We start from the raw sequence: 21,454 nt of genomic DNA on the forward strand, positions 1-21,454 counted from the left end.
CCTTGCTGGAGTTTCACTGTACCTAGGTACATGTGACAATAAAGTATAATAGAATCATCTGCGCTTTTTAAACAATGTGTCTATCGGAAGCTGAAGGCGACACTAGAAAAAAGATCAAAGAGTGAAACTGGGTCTCTGTTCATCCCTATGCAACTGCACGGGTTGTTAACCACTTAAGTGCTCAGTGCAAGTGTTATTTAATGTATTTAACTATATTACAAGTATAATCCAAACCTCATGCTAACCTTGCATCCTCATTACATTACATCAACTGCTCAGCCTGATAAGAACTATGTATACCATCATGCTATGATTTTCTGGAATCTGAATGGCTGTAACATTGCGATCAGCCATGATCGCAATGAATGGCGTTACTGGCTCGAAGGGCCGAATGGCCTCCTCCTGCACCTATTTTCTATGTGGCTTGGTCATATTGTGGTTTTGTTGAATAGTTAAACAGGCTAGAGGAATCAAAATCTTGCTCCCATTTGTTTTGTACTATGCTAATAATACATTAGAACATAAGTTTTGTCTTAACTAAATCTGAACTAAGGTGTCATGCATCAATGACTGGTGGCAGTAACATCCATAGTGAAGAAGTGCTTTGAGTGGTTGGGTATGGTACATATAAACTCCTTTTTTTTAAGCAAGATCAAGAGCTACTACAATCTCCCTATTGCCACAGTGGATCAACAGGGGATTGCAACCTTCATGTGGTCCGCCCTGTTTCAAGGAATGCAATCAACCTAGCGTGCACAATCAAATAGAACAAGTTGTCCTACACCTTTAGGCTGTGCACACCATACACAAGAGGAAGAAGTAAAACAGGGGACATGATGGAAAGACTGGAGGAAAGACTAGGAACTCTCAGCACCTAGTCTTTCCATCACCTTTGGAAACTTTTATTGCTGTTTATCAACATGAAGACCAGAGTTGTGCCAATGAAAGTCAAAGAAGCCATTATGAGACTGAGAAAGGAGAATAAAACTGTTAGAGACATCAGCCAAACCTTAGGCTTACCAAATTCAATTGTTTGGAACATTATTAAGAAGAGAGCACTGGTGAGCTTACTAATCGTAAAGGGACTGGCAGGCCAATGAAGACCTCCACAGCTAATGACAGAATTCTCTCTTTCATAAAGAAAAATCCCCAAACACATGTCCGACAGATCAGAAACACTCTTCAGTGGTCAGGTGTGGATTTGTCAATGACCACTGTCCACAGAAGACTTAATGAAGAGAAATACAGAGGCTACACTGCAAGGTGCAAACCACTGATTATCTGCAAAAATAGGATGGCCAGGTTTCAGTTTGCCAAGTACTACTTAAAAGACCAACCAAAGTTCTGGAAAAAGGTCTTGTGGACAGATACGAAGATTAACTTATATCAGAGTGATGGCAAGAGCAATGTATAGAGGAGGGAAGGAACTGCCCAAGATCCAAAGCATGCCACCTCATCTGTGAAACACAGTGGTGCTGGGGGTGTAATGGCCTGGGCATGTATGGCTGCTGAAGGCACTTGCTCGTTTGTGGCGGTTCATTCTACAGCAAAACAATGATCCCAAAAATACTTTCAAAGCAACAAAGGGGTTTTTCATAGCTTAAAAATTGTCAATTCTTGAGTGGCCAAGTCAATCACCAGATCTGAACTCAATTGAGTTGTAGCCTTTTAAATGCTAAAGAGAAAACTGAAGGGGCCTAGCCCCCAAAACAAGCATAAGCTAAAGATGGCTGCAATACAGGCCTGACAAAGCATCATCAGCGAAGACACCCAGCAACTGGTGATGTCCATGAATCAGGATATGCAACAAAATACTAAACATGACTACTTTCATATACATGACATTGCTGCGCCCTAAACATTATGGTGCCCTGAAATGGGGGGATTATGTCTAAATATTGCTGTAATTTCTACATGGTGAAACCAAAATGTATAAAATTGCCTTTATTAAAATCTGACAATGTGCACTTTAACCACATGTGATTCTTTTTCTATTACACATCTCAAGTTGTGGAGTACAGAGGCAAATAAATAAATGATGGGGTTTTGTCCCAAACATTATGGAGGGGACTGTAGGAGAGATTGAAAGGTGCCAGAATAGCCTTGCTCGACGTCAGTAAGATCAAGAAGCTGATTGCCACGGATCCATGCACCTGTCTTCTGAGTGGGTGGCAGTGGAGTGAACAACTTCAATTTGGTGTGTGTGCACATCTCTGAAGATCAGTCTCATACCCAGTACATTCATAAAGCCCATCAACATGTCTACTTCCTTAAAAGATTGAGGAGATTCCATATGTCAATGAACACTCTCACGAACTCGCAGCGGCAGTGGCAGAGTTGTTGCCTGACAGTGCAATTGAACCGGGTTCAATCTTGATAGTAGTGGTCTGTACATTCTCCCTGTGACAGTATGGGGTGCTCCAGTTTCCTCCAACTTTCCAAAGACATACAGGTTTGTAGGTTAATTGGCTTTGATAAAAATGATAAGTTGTCCCTAGTGTGTAGGATTGCACTAGCGTACATGAGTGAACGCTGGTTGGTGTGGACTTGGTGGGCCGAAGAGCCTGTTTCCTCACTGTATCTCTACAGTCTCGAATCTAAACTTCTACAGCTGTACAGGAAAGAGCATATTGACTGGTTGCATCACTGCCGGTCAATCCGGTCCTGTCATGGGTACTGATCTTCCCACCATTGGAGGAATAAGAGGTGCTGCCTCAAAAAGGCAGCCAATGTCAAGACCCACATCACCATGCTCTCATATCATCCATACCATCTAGAGGGTACAAGAAACTTGACCACCAAGTTCAAGAATAGCTTTTTCTCAAGAATCATCATGGTCTAGAACACTAATTTCAACTGAGAACACTCTTTGGTTGCACTGCGGACTTTGGGCTTTCTGTTTCGCACTGGTATTGTAGTTATTTATTTACTGAATATTTTGTTTACTATATATTTTTTGTTTTTTTATGTGTATTTCAGCCTGCCATGCTGCAGCAATCAAATATTTCATGGTTCCATTGTCAGTACACATGACAATGGAATGAACGATATTCATCATCACCAAGTGCTTCGAGAGGCTGGTCCTGGCACACCTCAAAAGCTGCCTACCCCCCACACTGGATCCCTATCTGAAGTCTGAAGAAGGGTTTCGGCCCGAAACGTTGCCTATTTCCTTCGCTCCATAGATGCTGCTGCACCCGCTGAGTTTCTCCAGCTTTTTTGTGTAACCCTGGATCCCTATCAGTTTGCCTACCACAAGAACAGGAGTACAGAGGATGCCATCTCGACGGCACTTCTCTCCGCCCTCTCCCACCTCGACAACAGAGACACTTACGTAAGAATGCTGTTCATCGATCACAGCTCAGCATTCAACACACTTATACCATCAAAACTGATCACCAAACTCGGTAACCTGGACATCAACCCCTCCCTCTGCAACTGGATACTGGACTTTCTAACCAACAGACCCCAGTCTGTTAGGTTAGACAAGCACACCTCTTCAACCCTCACCCTGAACACCGGCGTTCCACAGGGCTGTGTGCTGAGCCCCCTCCTCTACTCCCTTTTCACCTATGACTGCACACCTGTACATGGTACTAACACCATCATCAAGTATGCAGATGATACAATGGTGATTGGCCTCATCAGCAACAAAGATGAGTTGGCCTACAGGGAGGAGGTCCAGCACTTAGCAGCATGGTGCGCTGACAACAACCTGGCCCTTAACTCCAAGAAGACCAAGGAGCTCATTGTAGACTTCAGGAAGTCCAGAGGCGGCACGCACACCCCCATCCACATTAATGGGACGGAGGTGGAACGTGTTTCTAGCTTCAGGTTCCTGGGAGTCAACATCTCCGATGACCTCTCTTGGACCCACAATACCTCAACTCTGATCAAGAAGGCTCACCAGCGTCTCTTCTTCCTGAGGAGACTGAAGAAGGTCCATCTGTCTCCTCAGATCCTGGTGAACTTCTACCGCTGCACCATCGAGAGCATCCTTACCAACTGCATCACAGTATGGTATGGCAACTGCTCTGTCTCCGACCAGAAGGCATTGCAGAGGGTGGTGAAAATTGCCCAACGCATCACCGGTTCCTCGCTCCCCTCCATTGAGTCTGTCCAAAGCAAGCGTTGTCTGCGGAGGGCGCTCAGCATCGCCAAGGACTGCTCTCACCCCAACCATGGACTGTTTACCCTCCTACCATCCGGGAGGCGCTACACGTCTCTCCGTTGCCGAACCAGCAGGTCGAGGAACAGCTTCTTCCCGGCGGCTGTCACTCTACTCAACAACGTACCTCGGTGACTGCCAAGCACCACCCCCCCCGGACACTTATTATTATTTATTCAAATCATTTGCTATGTCGCTCTTCCAGGGAGATGCTAAATGCATTTCGTTGTCTCTGTACTGTACACTGACAATGACATGGCGAAAGAATCCAAAACATTCAGAAAACTTTCATAAGTCAATTTGTGTTTCTTTTTTTGAGGACTACTGATGCACGAGGCAAGGGGTACAGGGGATTATCTACACTAGTCAGGAGGTAATCTTCCAGGCTAGCTTTAATGTATTTGATATCTACAGCTGTTTAATTCGATAATTGAAGATGAGCCAGTAAAAGGGCGAGGGTGCATTTTTCATGTGGTCTGGCAACGATGATTACTTTATACTCTTGTAAAGAGTTCATTTGGAAGGTAAAACAAATACCATCCCATGACATTAAGATTATTCTTTACTCAATGTTCATTTTCAGCATTTCAAAATGTCCCTAATGATCTTGATCTTGGAGAAAATGTGCATACTTTGAGTGTTTCCTTCAAAAAAAGCAGCAGAATGTGCAATTCGTATGCCAGACCAAAAGGGATCAAACAGTTCCTTCAGTAAGCACCTTGACCTCAAAAAAACTTTTCTTTCTTAAGATATTTTATTAAAAAAATTATAATGCCTTACAATGGGGCAGTAAAGACTGATGAGGATAACCGCAAGATTTAATTTGCTGACAGGAATGAACTAAACAAAAACATTAATTGCTTTGATATTCAATCATAGCATCATTTTGTAAAATGCAGACCGTACCAATGAAAATATAACGAGACAATCTGATTTTTTGGAAACATTTTAATAAATAGCCTAGGCATATTCATTTTGTTATTTTTATTGAATATTAAATATTAAAATTTCAATATTTTGATACCACTTGCAAAGGTGACAACACAGTGTGCGTACTTATTCATCCACTACAATTTCTATTAAAACACGCTGCTAGAGGCACACAATAATCCCTATAGGATGAAGTTGCATCAGTTCTACAGTATTTACGGTGGCAAATAAATACAGGTGAAACAGTTTCTAAAATGTATAAAGCAAGCAAGATTGTTACATCTTCACTGCTATTGGAATTTAACAGCTTATGATAGCTTAGGGCTTGCTTTTTGCTATTCAACTAGGGCACGGTTGATACAAAACAAGTAGCTAAGCAAAGAATGCTTTACATCCAAAATTAAGGACAGTACGAGTTAGAAAATATGGGTTTTTAACCATTTTAGTCGTAATACAAGCTGCAACATATTTATCAGTTAAGCAGCAGCAACTATGTAAATCACATCTAACTTTATAAAAATGAACAGTGTGGGTGATATAGTTTGTCATCCAACCACAACCTTAATAAATTTCACAACTATTTTGTGGTCAAATGTACGTCTGAGAGATTTAAACGTACAACGCAAATTTAAAGTGAAACATACCTAGCAGTCCAAACATTATATTGTATATTTCATCTGAAAAATTCATGTGTGTATTAACTCAATACCATCAATGTGGTATCCATGGCTTAATTTTTTCTCTTCATTTAAGGAAAATAAAAGGAAAAATCTGTTAGCAGTACTGTTAGAATATCTGGTAAAAAGTCTGCTGGTAATTTTCGCTCTTGTTACAAAAAGACAATTCCAAAAGAGAAAATTAATTACAGCAGAAAACAAAACTGAAAACAAAACCCATTGGGTACCAAAACCAAGGAACTGAAAACTATTCCACTGCCCAATTACATTTGGAGTTTCTCTTCACTGCATGGGTGTTTAGTTTTATTGTTTCAAGCTTCAAAAGACAAAGCCATGACAAATCAACCAACTTAGTTACATATTAAATCAAATTTGCAAATGATGAAAGTGATTATGACTCGTCACTGGCTACTTCGATAATGATGAGGGGGGTGGGGTAGGGGGAGAGGGTAGAGAATAATGTGGTTGCCAAGCAAGCAGTTGAAGATGCCATCCCACTGAACGAACAAATACAATGTTTATCACAACATCATTAACGTACACATGTATATCTACTCCCACTCCCCAAATAACTTGTCAGTAATTTGTGGAAAAATGTTATGGTATGAACTTATTACAAATTTAGCAATTACCAAAGGGTAACCAATTCAGCTCATTTGAAGTAACTTAATAGTAGAAGGACACAGAGGCGATCAATTGATAAGGGAGAAAGTGGATGGTCCATTCATTAAAAAAAAAAGCCATTGAAAGCAATAGCTGCTGTGCAAATGGATTTTATTTTTAAATTAGCAGCCAGATAAGCCTCATCCTTCAATAAGATCAAGAGGCTTATTATTTTGCTTCAATTGCATAGTGAAATACAATGGACTGAAAGAAAATAGCTGCCATTCATATTACACAACAGCGTAACTTGAAACTGTTACATTTTGCTGCTGCAAGTTCCTAATCAAGTAATTTGAACATATTCTTATGAATCATTGATGCAATTAGAAAACATTCATCTTTCATAAATCATTTCACTAGCTAAATAGCTTTAAATCATAATGATTTTAACAAAGCTGCAGCCAGAGTGCAGAGCAGTTTTATTTTTGGTTTACATTTGGATGACAGTATAGGTGCAAAATAAATGTGCATTACCATATTAATATGCTTGTACTGCTTTAATCATACATATGCAACAAAATGTTATGATTACAAAATATGAAAACAGACATCCTGACAGGAATCTGAAATTTACATTACTTGTCCTTCAATCTTTGAAGAGAAGCATCCACCATATACCACAGTTGACAATCAGGGTTTCCAGCAGGTTCCTACCAAGGCTTTACATGGCATCATTACTTTGTTTCCCCACTAAAACCTAAGAAAATTTTAGCTGATAAACTGTTGATAAGTAGCCCTGTTTTGGAACTAAAAACAAAACACAAATTGACTCTATTTAGTAATACTTAAAGGTAATAGAAATGGTTGAGTAGAAACTTTTATTCAAAAGAGCACTTCACTAGGTTGATAACTGAGCTTCCCCTCATTAAAACAAAATCAACAACATATAACAGGAGTTTGACCTAGCAGTATCTAACAGTTGGAATGAATGTTAAGATTTTCTTCATGGAAAACCAATGCAAGATGCCTCAGCCAGTCTTTCAGATGATTTAAATGACCTCAAGGATTGTACCTGATATTGAAGGTTGACTTCAACTGATCAATTTTCTATGTGTATGGTGACAATAATGTAGGATACATTAATAATTGCTTTCTGGTGCCAAAAGCAGAATGCGCATTGTTTAGCATCACCGATTTAGATCAGGTTTAATCTATACAGGAAGTTAGTCATCTGTGCACTGAGAAGAAGATTTTTCCTTGGAGACCGGTGAATGGAGGTTGTGGCCAAATATCTCTCATACGCGTAGATGTACAAATCACATTCAATAATTTAATGAATTTAGGGAACCAACAGTTTCAATCTTTAGGGTCCTGTTATCTGTAGCAGATGAAACATCAAATCTAGAAGCAAGCAGGCAATAGTAATCTCTGCATAAAATAAAAGTGTTTAGTTACCATGCAAGTAATAAATGCAAATCACGGGAGCTGGATGCTGGCTTCTAAGGTTGTCAGGGATAAATAAAGTGTTAATCTCAGTCCTGATGGGACAGTTAGGTATATAGTTGATCATCAGAGACAGATCCTTATTCCAATTGAGGAAATGAAATGAATTAATAGCAGTGGGAATGACTAAATGAAGAGATCATTTGTTAGTACAATAATGTTGCTGAACACACTGATAAATAATTGTTCCAAGGACAGTTACATTTTATTCACAGGAATACAAGGAATAGCAATTTGTGCTCACGCCGAGGCCGACCACTGACTACAGAGATCTGCAGATGTCAAGAGAGAATTCCCTGACACTGGCAAAACCCGCACCAGAAAGGATCCGAAGGTGTCATTCTAAGCAATCAGGAATTACACAATCAGAATGGAGATGTGACTGAACAGGATGGCATACATAGGATAGAGACCAATTACAGCCAAGTAACATATACACAAAGTTACATTAATGGAATCAACATTTGGTGAAGACTTGATAAATGATACTTTCCAGTTCCTCTACATTTAAAGATATCCAGGCAGTAAGTTTATATCCAAGGTAAAAGTTTTGACGTAATTGCAAGAGGAATTTAACTCCAAATTGGGTTTGCTGGCAACTAATTAGGCTGTAGAATGAAAGCAATGTAATTTGCACTAGAGACTGAAACAAAAAAAATCACTAAATTAATATACTGAATAGTGGGACTGCAAAAGAATCAACATCAATTTCTAAGAAAACAGGCTTTATTTAGAAATATGAATTGACATTCATAACTATTACCAATGAAACTTGCAAACATCTTGATTCATCTAAGATAACCTGTTCTAGAATCTTTTAGAAGTTCAGAAATTTTCCTGTTTTGGAACAAGAGATGGAAAAATTCAGTTGACATGGGGTGAAAATCTTGACGTTAGCTCTGATCAAGCATTATCACCCAATTATATTTCTGGAAGGGGTAACAAGAATGATTTGTCCTTTTATCAACTTGGGCTTATTCCTGTTATTCATAAGCAAATGAGAAGACTGACGTTTTTGTGGGTCAGTGAATCTGGCCTTCCCACTTCCCCAAACCATTTCAAATTGCTCAGATACATCAAATTTAACAAAATGGCATAAGGAAAAATAAAGGTGGAAGAAAACTGGTTCTCTTCCTCACCAATCACATATTTCTTCAGGCTATGTACAATGTTTCAAGATTCTTCAGAATCTCCTATGACAGTATTACCACTGAATATCTCAGCACCAATCTATGCACTCAAGTAGTGTCCCAGTTATAAATTGGTCACCTGTTTTTTTTTCAGTTCAGAAATGTGCTTGCTACCATAGCAAAGGCACAATATTATGTTTTTGTTATCTGGTAAAATCTCTTATAACAATGGCTAATTTTTTGAATTTTGTACTCCTTGTTTCAGTTGTGGGGGGCCAGGAGACTGTCCCTTCATCTGCATGGGTATAGGTGGTGCCCTCTGCAAAGGAGGTGGCCGCATACCAGATGCAGTTTGTGAATACATAGGCAGTCCTCTTAGGTCGATGTGTGGATAACTAAGCATTGGGCCAGCATTTCTTGCAGCCATAAATTGGTTTAAAAGTGGCGACATCGGGTACGGTTGCTGTTGTGCCATCTGGTTAATCTGATGCTGCCTTCGGCTCATTAATATTTGCTGTACTGAACGGATCAGCTGTAAATAAAACAAAGAAATTAGAATGCAAATTGCATGCAGGATTCAAACTGATGTAAAAATGTCCTGAAAGGGCAATTCACAAATCCAAATCCAAGTTTCTGAAAATCCCTATTTTCACTGTTACCTGTCTGCATATTGTTGGCATAGTTCATGTCATAGGAGCAGAATTAAGCCATTCAGCTCAGAGTCTACTCTGACATTCCATCCTTGCTGATTTATCTTTCCCTCTCAACCTAATTCCCCTGCCTTTTCCCCATAACTTTTGACTGCCTTACTAATCAAGAACCTGTCAATCTCCACTTTGAAAATCCCCAATGACTTGGCCTCCACAGCCATCTGTGACAATGAATTCCACAAATTCACCACTCTATGACCAAATAAATTGCTCCTCATCTCCTTTCTGAAGATGTGTCCTTTTATTCAAGAGTTCACTTGTTAAGATTCATTTCAGCGTTGAATATGAGACCCAGAAAATTGTTAGTTATAATGAATGATTTTAGCTAATAAAAGTATTGGCTACTCTTGTAAAAGGCAGCTTAGAAATCAAGGTGATTTGGTTAACATCCATCCCCACAGCCTGCTACATTAGATGCTTGCTTTCCTTAGGAAGTGCTATGAGGGTAATCTTGGGTTTTGAAAAAAATAAAATTGTTTAAATTCTGCTTCCTGCAGAGGAAAATTAAAAAAAACCTAAGTGAAAATTTAACAGACATTTTGTGCAACAGCAGCTCCTACAAATGAGTTCCTGAAAAAAATCAGCTCTCCTTGGTTGTTCAATAATTCCAGTCCAACAAGAACTAATCAAGTGATTTTTATTATGATGCAGGACTATCACGAAAATATAAATAGTCCAGTTATGAGAGCGAAATATCAGTTTATCAGGTTCTTAATAAATAAATTATAAGCAGAAGTGGAAAGACTTAATTTAGTGGCCATTTGGAAAAGGTTTATTTCCTTCTGTTTAACATATATTTTTCTGATAAATTTAAGTAAAAATATTAAAATGAACAATTCTAAAATGACAGAACATAGCTTTTAATGCCTTTGCATATTCCTCAGAAAAAAAACGTTTTTGAAGCGACATATTGCATTCACACCCGTTCTTTTAACTTGTGCGGTAGGATATATTGAAAAATTGTGAAGTAATTTAGAGGGGTAAATAAATGTTGTGATTATGTCTCGATTTTCCTATACTTTTAACTATTTGAAGCTTTGTTCACAGTCATCAAGTTACGGCAGTGCCTCACAGCAGCGGCCCCTGCAGTCCGTCTGTCCTTTAAACATTTTTGTACCGTTCAATGTGAAGTTTGCTGCGGCTGGACTTCGGGGCTTCGGAGGCTCCAGCTGCAGGCCTGTGGACGGTGACGTTGGGAGCTTGCGTGTCCCTGGTGGGAGACCGCTTTTCGGAGCTCCCGCGGCGGCAGCTTCTCCTGCCCGAGTTGCGGGGCTGAAAACGACCCTGAGCGAGGCCTGACATCGCCCGGCGTGGCTTTAACGGCCGCGGGACTTGCCATCACCCGCCGGGGGCTCCAACATTAAGACCCGGAGCAGGGCCTTACATCACCGGCGCGGCCTTAACGGCCGCGGAACTTACCATCGCCCGCTGGGGGCTTAAACATTGGGAGAGGATGGAGAGCAGGGGAGACAGACTTTGCCTTCCATCACAGTGGGGAGGAGATTCACTGTGATGGATGTCTGTGTGAATTGAGTTGGTTGTGTGTCTTGTAAAATTGTTTATTTTTGTTGTATGGCTGCAGAAACTAAAGTTCCTTACGGATAAATAAAGTTCATTGAATTGAATTGAATTAAAAAAGTTATAGAAATGTATTTTAATGTAAAGACAAGATAAGATACAGCTATAAAATGTCAAGTTCCTTTAATAATTTCCTCATTACTACTGAGATTTTAAAAATCATCATGACTATACAGCATGGAATAAGGTCCTTCAGCCCACCTTGCCCATGCCGACAGATGTCCCATCTACACTAGTCCCACTTGTCTTCATTTGGCTCATATCCTCTAAACCTTTCCTTTCCAAATGTTCAAAACCAATCACTTGGAACACTTATTTTAATGGACAAAGAGGTGCTTAACTTCCTAGATAAGAAACTGGCATGGGTAGATGTAGCAAAACAGGAGCTCGCCCATATCACATACGGCTGCTAGAATAAAGATTGAAAAGATTTTTGTTACATGAACCAGGGTGCTTGTTCGTTAAAAACAGGTTTCAGTGACCAAAAGATCTTACCAGCTGCTGTTTTGAAAGGATATCATTGTACATAGCTTCTCTTCGTTTAATTTCCAACTCTTGGGTTACTTGTTTGGTGAGTGATACTGCTTGAACCTGGTCTTCAGTCAGGCTGGGATTCTCTTTCCACTAAAGAAAAGCAGCTATTAAAAATACTGCAAACCTGGAATAGGAGAGCTAACAAAAACTAACAGCGTACAGTATGTTTTGCAGCAGTTTCCTTAAATGTCTCCTGACACATGATTTTTAAAATCTACAAGTGATTTTAAAGACAATTTCCATATTCAATGAGCATAACACACAGCAAAAGAATACTTATCTGAAATAAATCAGCTGTGACTATGAATTAAAATCTAGAATTAGCATTCATATCTTAAACATTGTATATCTTTCCTTCGCACATAACAGCAGAGTTTAAGAAAAAAAGTCAAAAACAATTACATCAGTTATTTTCTTAACTTAAGAGGTTTGTTTATGTAATATTTGGTTATTCTTGATATTTTGCAAAAATAACTTAAAAGAAAAAGGAAATGGAGTTGTTCTTTTAATTCAGGGTATCAATGCAGTAGTAAAAGCTAACGTTGACACAGAACATCAAGATATAAAGAATAATTTTGGATCGGAATGAGTATGAGCAAAGGAAACAAGTCAAAAGACAGAAGTAGTCAATAGCCCACTACGATTGGCTACACTGTAATCCCACCACGCTGTTGGGCAGGTAGGGACAAAGGAGCAAGAGCAATACAGTTCCCAGTCAGAAAAATGTGCCACTTGGAGGGCACCTTACAGCTGGCAGTGTTCTTATGTGCTGGAAACTCTGGGTGGGAGAGGTCACAGATTTGGGAGCTGCTGCCAGAGTAATTGGCAAATACCTGCAGTGCATTTTGTAGATTGTTCACATTGCATTCATTTGTCCAATTGTGGAGGCAATGCATGTTTAAGGTAGTGCATGAGATACCAAACAAGTTGGCTGATTTGTCTGTTAGGATGGTGCCATGGTTTTAGTGGTGATGGAACTGCACATGTCCAGGCAAATCGAAAATATTCTGTCCCTCCTTACTTGTGCCTTGTTGATGGTGAAAAGACTGAGGGTATCAGAGACATGGTGTGGGATAACCCCCCTCTGAACTGCTCTTGAACCCCACAGCATTTACATGGCTGGTCTGGTTGAGTTACTGGTGATCACCAGGATGGGGGTAAGTCAGTAATGGCCTTGGCACTGACTGCCAAAACGTCTGACAATTTTGCAGCATGAATATTACTTGCCACTTATCAGTCCATGGTTGAGTATTGTCTAGGTCTTGCTGAATGGAGATGTGGACTGCTTTATACATTCGGTTGTAAACGTTCAGAATTAAATGTGATGAAATCATAAGGACTTATGTAACTTCTATTCTAGTGAATATTCCCATTTTTGACATAATAATGGAAAATTCACAATCAAGAAGGAAGTGAAGAACTTAATACAAATCAGTAGAGAAAAACTATCAGGCTATCTGAGAGATAAACGGCTCACATATTCCCTGGGCTTTGTGCCTGCTTCTATGCAATGCTAAAAGTAATTCACACAGAGTTGTGAGTGTGGAATTCTCTGCCTCAGAGGGCGGCGGAGGCCGGTTCTCTGGATACTTTCAAGAGAGAGCTAGATTGGACTCTTAAAGATAGCAGTCAGGGGATATGGGGAGAAGGCGGGAACAGGGTACTGATTGGGGATCAACAATTATCACATTGAATGGCAGTGCTGGCTCGAAGGGCCGAATGGCCTACTCCTGCACCTATTGTCTATTGTCTAAGTGATAGCACACGCATTGGTTATGATATTCTCAAATTCCTATATTCTGGAAAATTCCTAGCAAAGTGGAAAAACACAAATGTAACTCCTATTCTAGAAAGGAGGGAGACATGAATAAGGAAATTAACTCATTAAATCAAGATATTTAGTTGCTAAATTGTAATATCTAATATTAAGGAAGTAGTAGCAGGATATTTAGAAAATCATAATAATACCGTACTGCAGTTGTTTAACTAAAAGGGCAACAGGGTATTATACACAAAACAGAAATTTAAAACAGTTCCTCTCAGACCATAATAGCACATTTATTGCAGTACTTCTATTATTTAATGAGTAATAACAATCCTCATTATTCATAAATATCATAATTCGGTCTAAATTATGTAAGCACAATCAGCAAGTTCAGAGATACACCATAGAAACACCGGGACAACGCTGATCATCGGTCACCCATTACACTAGTTCTTTTGACTACCAGGGACGCCGGGGAGATGGCAGCCCTGCTGGCAGTCTGTTTGTTTTTTCTTTCTTTTTGTTATTTTTTAGTGCGTTAAAAGCTTGTTTTAATGTTCTTCGGTATGTTTTGTGTGGGGGGAGGGGGGAGGGGATCGGGGGAAACTTTTTTTCAAGTTCCTACCTTCCCGGAGATGTGATCAATTTTCAGATTCCATTCTCCGGGCTCTGCAGCCTCCTCGGACTGTCGTGAGCCCCACGGCGGGGCGCAGACTTAACGAGCGAATCCCTTGCCTGGGATCGCTCCCACCACGATCACCGTGGACTTACCATCAAGGGCTCGCAGTCTCAGGAGAGGGTAGTTAGGAACTCCAACACCGCGGAAAGCTCGACCAGCCACCCGACGCGAGGTTCGATCGCCCGGCGCGGGTAAGCTGACATTCCCCTGATGCAGGAGCTGAACGCCTCGACACGGAGTCAAGATCGTCCCGTCAACGGGGGCCAGAGGCCCACGACCGAGGGAGAACAAAGGAAGGACTTGGAACTTTATTTTGCCTTTCATCACAGTGAGGAATGTGTAGGAGTCACTGTGGTGGATGTTCATGTTAAAATGTGTTTTTGAGTCTGTTGCTTTTAATTGTACGACTGACCTGGCCAATGGAATTCCTCATATGCTGCAAAACATACTTGGTGAATAAAGTGTGATTCTGATTCCGATTAATCCCACTCTCATCTCTACACATTAGGGGAAATTTACAGTGGCCAATTAACCTACAAAATTGCACGTCTGTGGGATGAAACCGGAGCACCCCGATGAAACCTACATGGGCATAGGAAGAACGTGCAAACACACACAGACAGCACCAGAGGTTAGGATTAAATCGGGGTCTCTGGCGCTAGAAGGCAGCAGCTCTTCTAGACACTAACAAAATTAATGGTATTAAAATTGAGCACTGTTTTCATTAAATATGTTTCTACATCTTTCAAGTGCTTTGAAGAAGGTTGCATGAGAAAATTCATCATGCACCACTTTTAAGACTTTGACCAAAGCATCATTGCATGACCTTTTGATGGCAAAAAGTACATTATTAGAAAGTCATTTACATTTAAGACTTTGGGATAAGTATTTACATTTCTTACCACTTGTGCAATTAGGTCTTCAAGAGCCTCTGCTCTCACACCTGCTATGCTTGTACTTGCTTCGACTACTTTCTCTCTGCCTTGGTTTATAAGATCCTTAAAGATGGAGAAAGGTCATCGGAGTCAGCAGGAACAAGTCCACAATTAGATTTTTTTTTGTGTAAATATTTAATGCTTCCAGTTTTTACTTGACATAAATACTTAATCTTTGTATGCAAAAAAAAAAGGATCAATCTCTATAATCACACCCATTAAATGAACAGAATTACTAGATAAATCAGAATATTTACATTTTTTTATGATTCAAGACAAGATCCTCACATACCATCTATTTTTCACATCGGTTTGACTAGCATTGCTAAAGCACCTTATTCTGATCCGACAATGGGTATATTATGCGAATCATATTTCAAAGAGTGAAGAACTATGCAATTTGATTAACTTCAACACTGAGATTTCGAACATGGAATGATAATGAAATCAGAAATCCTACTTCTAATCAAACCATCTGACCCATAAGCATAATGTTCACACATTATCAACCCTGTATCACTATCCAAACTCCACAATGCTTGGAAGGAGGTAAGAAGTAACAATAATTGAATGCTGCACTAACTAAAAAAAAGACCCCAGAATGAGTTCCATGGCAAGACCTCAAGCCAAATACCTGCCTTCAGTTTAGTTTAGTGATACAGTATGGAAACAGGCCCTTCAGCACACCAAGTTCACACTGACCATCCATCACCCTTTCACAATAGGACTGTGCCCAGAGGAAAGCCATGCGGTCACAGGAAGAACTTGCAAACTCCACACAGACAGCACCCAAGGTCAGGATGTACCCGGGTCTCTGCTGCCGTGAGGCAGCACGTCTACCAACTGCACCACAGTATGCAGTTTAGTTTGGAGATACAGCATGGAAACAGACCCTTTGACCCACCGAGTCTGTGCAAACTAGTGATCACCTGAACACAATTTCTATCCCACACTAGTGACAATTTACAGAAGCCAATTAGCCTACAAATCTGCACGTCTTGGGAAAGTGGGAGGAATCCACACGGTCACAGGGAGAAAGTACAAGGCAGCAACTCTACCACTGCGCCACTCTAAAGTTGTTTAGCCATAGTGTGAATAAGGATACAACAAAACCAAAAAAAAGCTATTTTTTCAGTGCTTGAAGCATTTTACCACGAAAAATGTGGAATTCTACTGAGAATTTATTAAATTGTGCTTCCTCTTATGGTGCAACTATTATATTATACCAGATTAATTTTAATAGATAGTGCTTTGAACCTCACATAATCACCCAACCATCAAGATGTTGGGAACATCAGTTACATGTGGATCAGATTACCCACCTCCAGCTGTTGATTACTCATTGCCGACAAAGTTGCTACGTTGAAAGGAAAATGTGTAGCCTGCAAGGTGAAATTGGCACCAGGGAAATTAATCCCAGTCGCAACATTAGTTCGCAAGGAGATACCCTGGAAGTAAGGAAGGAGAAAAAGCCAGGTTTATCATTCTGAAATGGTAAGTAATATGAAACACCAAAAGCACCAACTCTATCGAGTCATTTGACAACTGTACAAAGCACATCATTTCCATAAGCAGATTGTAATGAAACAGAAATTATCCATGTAAATTTCCTTCCCAGTATTTATATCATCAAATACTTTGCATCCTAAGAGGAGGGATGTAAAAAAGGGTAGCTCAAAAATCAATGGTTAGCTCCATAAGCTCTTTGTGACCAGAGCTTGCTTAGGGAGCATCATTTTCGTATTATCAGAAAACATCTGATTTTAGTGAGAGTGAAGTGTCTTATTCTTGTTCATTGATGGGCTGGAATGCCCTGTGATAAAATAATTTGCAAACAATGCTGAAATTTATGCACAACATTGACCATTTTATCAAAGGAAATGTATATCCAAATTTCCTGTGCAATTACTAAGATTGCAGCTGAATACAAAGAGACATAACATCTTGCATGTTATGAATTTAATGATCATGTCCTGTATTTCCTCTGATCATCCCTCTCTTTGTACAGAATTTACACAGAACCTTTGTATTTGCCAGTCACTGGAGGCAGATCCAAAAACATGCTCCCAAAATGTAGCTTTGTTTTATTCAACAGCTGAGTGATTTGATTGATTTAATCTACAAGAGTATTGCTGTACTCATCTGAATGGGTAATAGTTTCCACTCAGTCTGGAAAACTTAGGAGAATCCAATTTTTAAATAATCAAAAGATACTTTTTAGCTTTTTGTTTTACAAAGAGATTTATATCTCCTTTTAAGTTTGCTATAGAATTACCATTTTAGACCAAATTAGAAAATCTCCTGGAAATGTATGCCTGTGATGCTGCTCAGTTAATCGACAAGTTGCTTACCTTCTTTTCTGCTTCATATTCAGCCCATGCTGCTTTACGGTCCGCCTCAGATAGCTCTTCTTCCTCCTTATGGTCTAAAAGCGAGTCATGTTCATGGTAACCAACAAGGTAATCTTTCTGGTTTTTAAGTATTTCTGCTAAAATATGATCCTTTAAAAAAAAAAATATATATATAAATTATCTACTAGGCTATTTTCTGGACATTTGCGAAATCATTTTTAAAGTAATAAAAACATTAAAAACATGAGTGCAAAATACAAACACAAATACTGTGTATACTGGAATCTTAAAAAATAGGCTGATGTGATCAGGACAAGCAGGATCTGTGGAGAGAGATTCAAAATTAACATTTATTTAAAAAGCGGTGGTGGAGCATAATTAAAGAGTGGCCAAAGGGATACATGGATGGAATGCAAGCTAGAGAAGACATACAAGTTGTAAAACACCCAGCTGAAAAGTGAGAACACAAAAAGTGGAAATTACAAAGACTGGAAATGCTTAATTTCTGAAATAGTTTAACTCAATGTCAAGTTTGAAGAAGGGGCTCGACATGAAATGTCACCCATTCCTTCTCTCCAGAAATGCTGTCTGACCTCGCTGAGTTACTCCAGCATTTTGCGCCTACCGTCAAGTCCTGAACAGCTGGCACAGACCACAAGGTGAGATGCTGCTCCTTGTCATGCCTTGAGCTGAAGACAAGTGTGGAAGTGAGTTACAGAATTAAAGCAATAGGTAACTGGAAATTTGAAGTCAAAGATATTGAATAAAATTGTTTTTCAAAGAAGTTATCCACTGCAAAATGCTCAATCATGCTTTAGTTTCTTCCCAAACTAGTATGAAACATTGGGGCCAGACAAAGTTCACTTCTAACATTCTAATCCTATCTGATATCTTTTAGGCATTATTAAACATTTTCTTATCAGGAAAATTAAAAAATGCATTTGATTTTTTTTTTAAAGTTTAGAGACACAGCGCGGAAACAGGCCTTTCAGCCCAAGTCCGCACTGACCAGCAATCCCTGCACACTAACACTATCCTACATACTCTAGGGACAATTTACAATTATGCCAAAGCCAATTAACCTACAAACCTGTACGTCTTTGGAGTGTGGGAGGGAACCGGAGAAAACCCACACGGTTATGGGGAGAACGTACAAACTCCGTACAGACAGTTCCCGTGGTCACGATCTAACCCGGGTCTCTGGCGCTGTCAAGTAGCAACTCCACCACTGCGCCACATGCCTCCCCTGAAGAAAATTAATGTATTAATATAGATAACACAATTGTGCATGGAGCAATTGTTTGCTTCCTTCATGAAAATGAGTCTGCCAACAATTCATAAAAAGGAACAAGCAGAAGCCCATGGAATTAGTTTATTGTCATGTGTCCTGAGACCCAGTGAAAAGCTATTGTTGCATGCAAACCAGTCAGCGGAAAGACAATACATGAATACAATCAAGCCATTCAAAGTGTAGATACATGATAAGGGAATTTAATTCAGGGCAAGGTAAAGCCAGTAATGTCAGATCTGAAGAAGGGTCTCGACCTCAAAACGTCACCCATTCCTTCTCTCCAGAGATGCTGCCTGTCCCACTGAGTTACTCCAACATTTTGTGTCTGTCATATCAAAGGTACTCCGAGGGTCCTCAATGAGGTAGATAGTAGCTCAGGACTGCTCTCTAGTTGCGGTAGTATGGTTCAGTTGCCTGAAACTGTCCCTGAATCTGGAGGTCTGCTTTTTCACACTTCTATATTGTTGTCAGCTGGGAGAGGGGAGAAGAGGGAGTGGCCAGGGTGCGACTTGCTCTTCATCATGTTGCTGGCCTTGCCGAGTAAGCGCGAGGTATAAATGGCGTCAATGGCAGGGAGGTTGGTTTGTGTGATGGTTGTATCCAAAATTTTCTGCAATATCTTGCAGTCTTGGATGGAGCTGTTCTCAAACCAAGCATTAGAATTAGCATGAACATGTTTGGAATGGATGATAATCCCATTTTACAGTAGAAGCTAATATTGATCCAAGGACTGCAAAAATGGATAGTTGGTCAGCATAGTTCAATTTCTGCTGACTGGATAGCATGTAACAAAAGCCTTTCACTGTACCTCTGTACATGTGACAATAAACTAAACTTTACTCCACTAAGAAATTGGTTAGTAGCAAAAACACAACAGGAATAATGAAGCTAGCTGGCTCTTGCAAGGCTCTGTGTTGCATAATGGGAGCCCAGTGGTGTCAAGGTCTCAGGATGTGTAATAAGGCAGTGAATGAACCAGGCAGGCAGTGAAGAAAGCTAATGGCATGTTGGCCTTCATAACGAGAGGAGTTGAGTATAGCAGCAAAGAGGTCCTTCTCGGATGACCACACCTGGAGTATTGCGTGCAGTTTTGGTCTCCTAAATTGAGGGAAGATCATTCTTGCTATTGAACGTAGGTTCACGAGGTTAATTCGCGGGATGGCGGGACTGTCATATGATGGAAGAATGGAGCGACTGGGCTTGTATTCACCAGAATTTAGAAGGATTAGAGGGTATCTTATAGAAACATAAAATAGATGCAGGAAACATGTTCCCGATGTTGGGGGAGTCCAGAACCAGGGGCCAGTTTGAGAATAAGGGGTAGGCCATTTAGAACTGAGATGCGGAAATACTTTTTCACACAGTTGTGAATTTGTGGAATTCTCTGCCACAGAAGGCAGTGGAGGCCGAATCAATGGATGTATTCAAAAGAGTTAGATAGAGCTCTTAGGGGTAGCGGAATCAAGGAATATGGGGAGAAGGCAGGAACGGGGTACTGATTGTGGATGATCAGACATGATCACATTGAATGATGGTGTTGGCACAAAGGACTGCTCATGCACCCACAGTGCCTTCCATAATGTTTGGGACAAAGACCCATCATTTATTTATTTGCCTCTGTACTCCACAATTTGAGATCTGTAATAGATGAAAAAAATCACATTTGGTTAAAGTGCACATTGTCAGATTTTAATAAAGACCATTTTTATACATTTTGGTTTCACCATGTTGAAATTATAGCAGTGTTTATACACGTTGCTGGGGGTCTTCTCTGGTGATGCTCTGACATGCCTGTATTGCAGCCATCTTTAGTTTATGCCTGTTTTGGGGGCTAGTGCCCTTCAGTTTTCTCTTCGGCATATAAAAGGCATGCTCAATTGGGTTCAGATCGGGTGATTGACTTGGCCACTCAAGAATTGACCATTTTTTAGCATTGAAAACCTAATTTGTTGCTTTAGCAGAATGTTTGGGATCACTGTCTTGCTGTAGAATGAACTGCCGGCCAATGAGTTTTGAGGCATTTGTTTGAACTTGAGCAGAATAGATGTGTCTTTACACTTCAGAATTCATTATGCTACTACCATCAGCAGTTGTATCATCAATGAAGATAAGCGAGCCAGTACCTTCAGTAGCCATGCATGCGCAGGCCATAACAACCCCACCACCGTGTTTCACAGATGAGGTGGTATGCTTTGGATCTTGGGCAGTTCCTTCACTCCTCCATCCTTTTGCTCTTGCCATCACTCTGATATAAGTTGATTTTCATCTCATCTGTCCACAAGACCTTTTCCAGAACTGTGGTTGCTCTTTTAGGTACTTCTTGGCAAACTGTAACCTGGCCATCTTACTTATGCGGCTAACCAGTGGTTTGCACTGTAGCCTCTGTATTTCTGTTCATGAACTCTTCTGCAGAGAGTGGTCATTGACAAATCCACACCTGACTCCTGAAGAGTGTTTTGATCTGTCGGGCAGGTGTTTGGGGATTTTTCTTTAGTATAGAGAGGATTCTTCAGTCATCAGCTGTGGAGGTCTTCCGTGGCCTGCCAGTCCCTTTGCGACTAGTAAGGTCACCAAGTGCTCTCTTTCTTCTTAATGATGTT

At 40.2% G+C, this 21,454-nt stretch overlaps 1 protein-coding gene across 1 annotated transcript in view; it reads right to left on the bottom strand.

Moving 5' to 3' along the window:
• Nucleotides 1–6,532: 6,532 nt before the first annotated feature.
• Nucleotides 6,533–21,454, bottom strand: part of atrx (ATRX chromatin remodeler) — a 225,058-nt gene continuing 210,136 nt past the window's right edge. The window contains 5 exon segments of the mRNA XM_055644141.1: nt 6,533–9,543; nt 11,795–11,923; nt 15,180–15,275; nt 16,535–16,660; nt 17,564–17,713. Coding sequence (XP_055500116.1) covers nt 9,244–9,543; nt 11,795–11,923; nt 15,180–15,275; nt 16,535–16,660; nt 17,564–17,713 — 801 coding nt within the window. The 3' untranslated portion in view covers nt 6,533–9,243.

Source organism: Leucoraja erinacea, chromosome 12 (genome assembly GCF_028641065.1).
Source record: "Leucoraja erinacea ecotype New England chromosome 12, Leri_hhj_1, whole genome shotgun sequence".
Classification (NCBI taxonomy): domain Eukaryota; kingdom Metazoa; phylum Chordata; class Chondrichthyes; order Rajiformes; family Rajidae; genus Leucoraja; species Leucoraja erinaceus.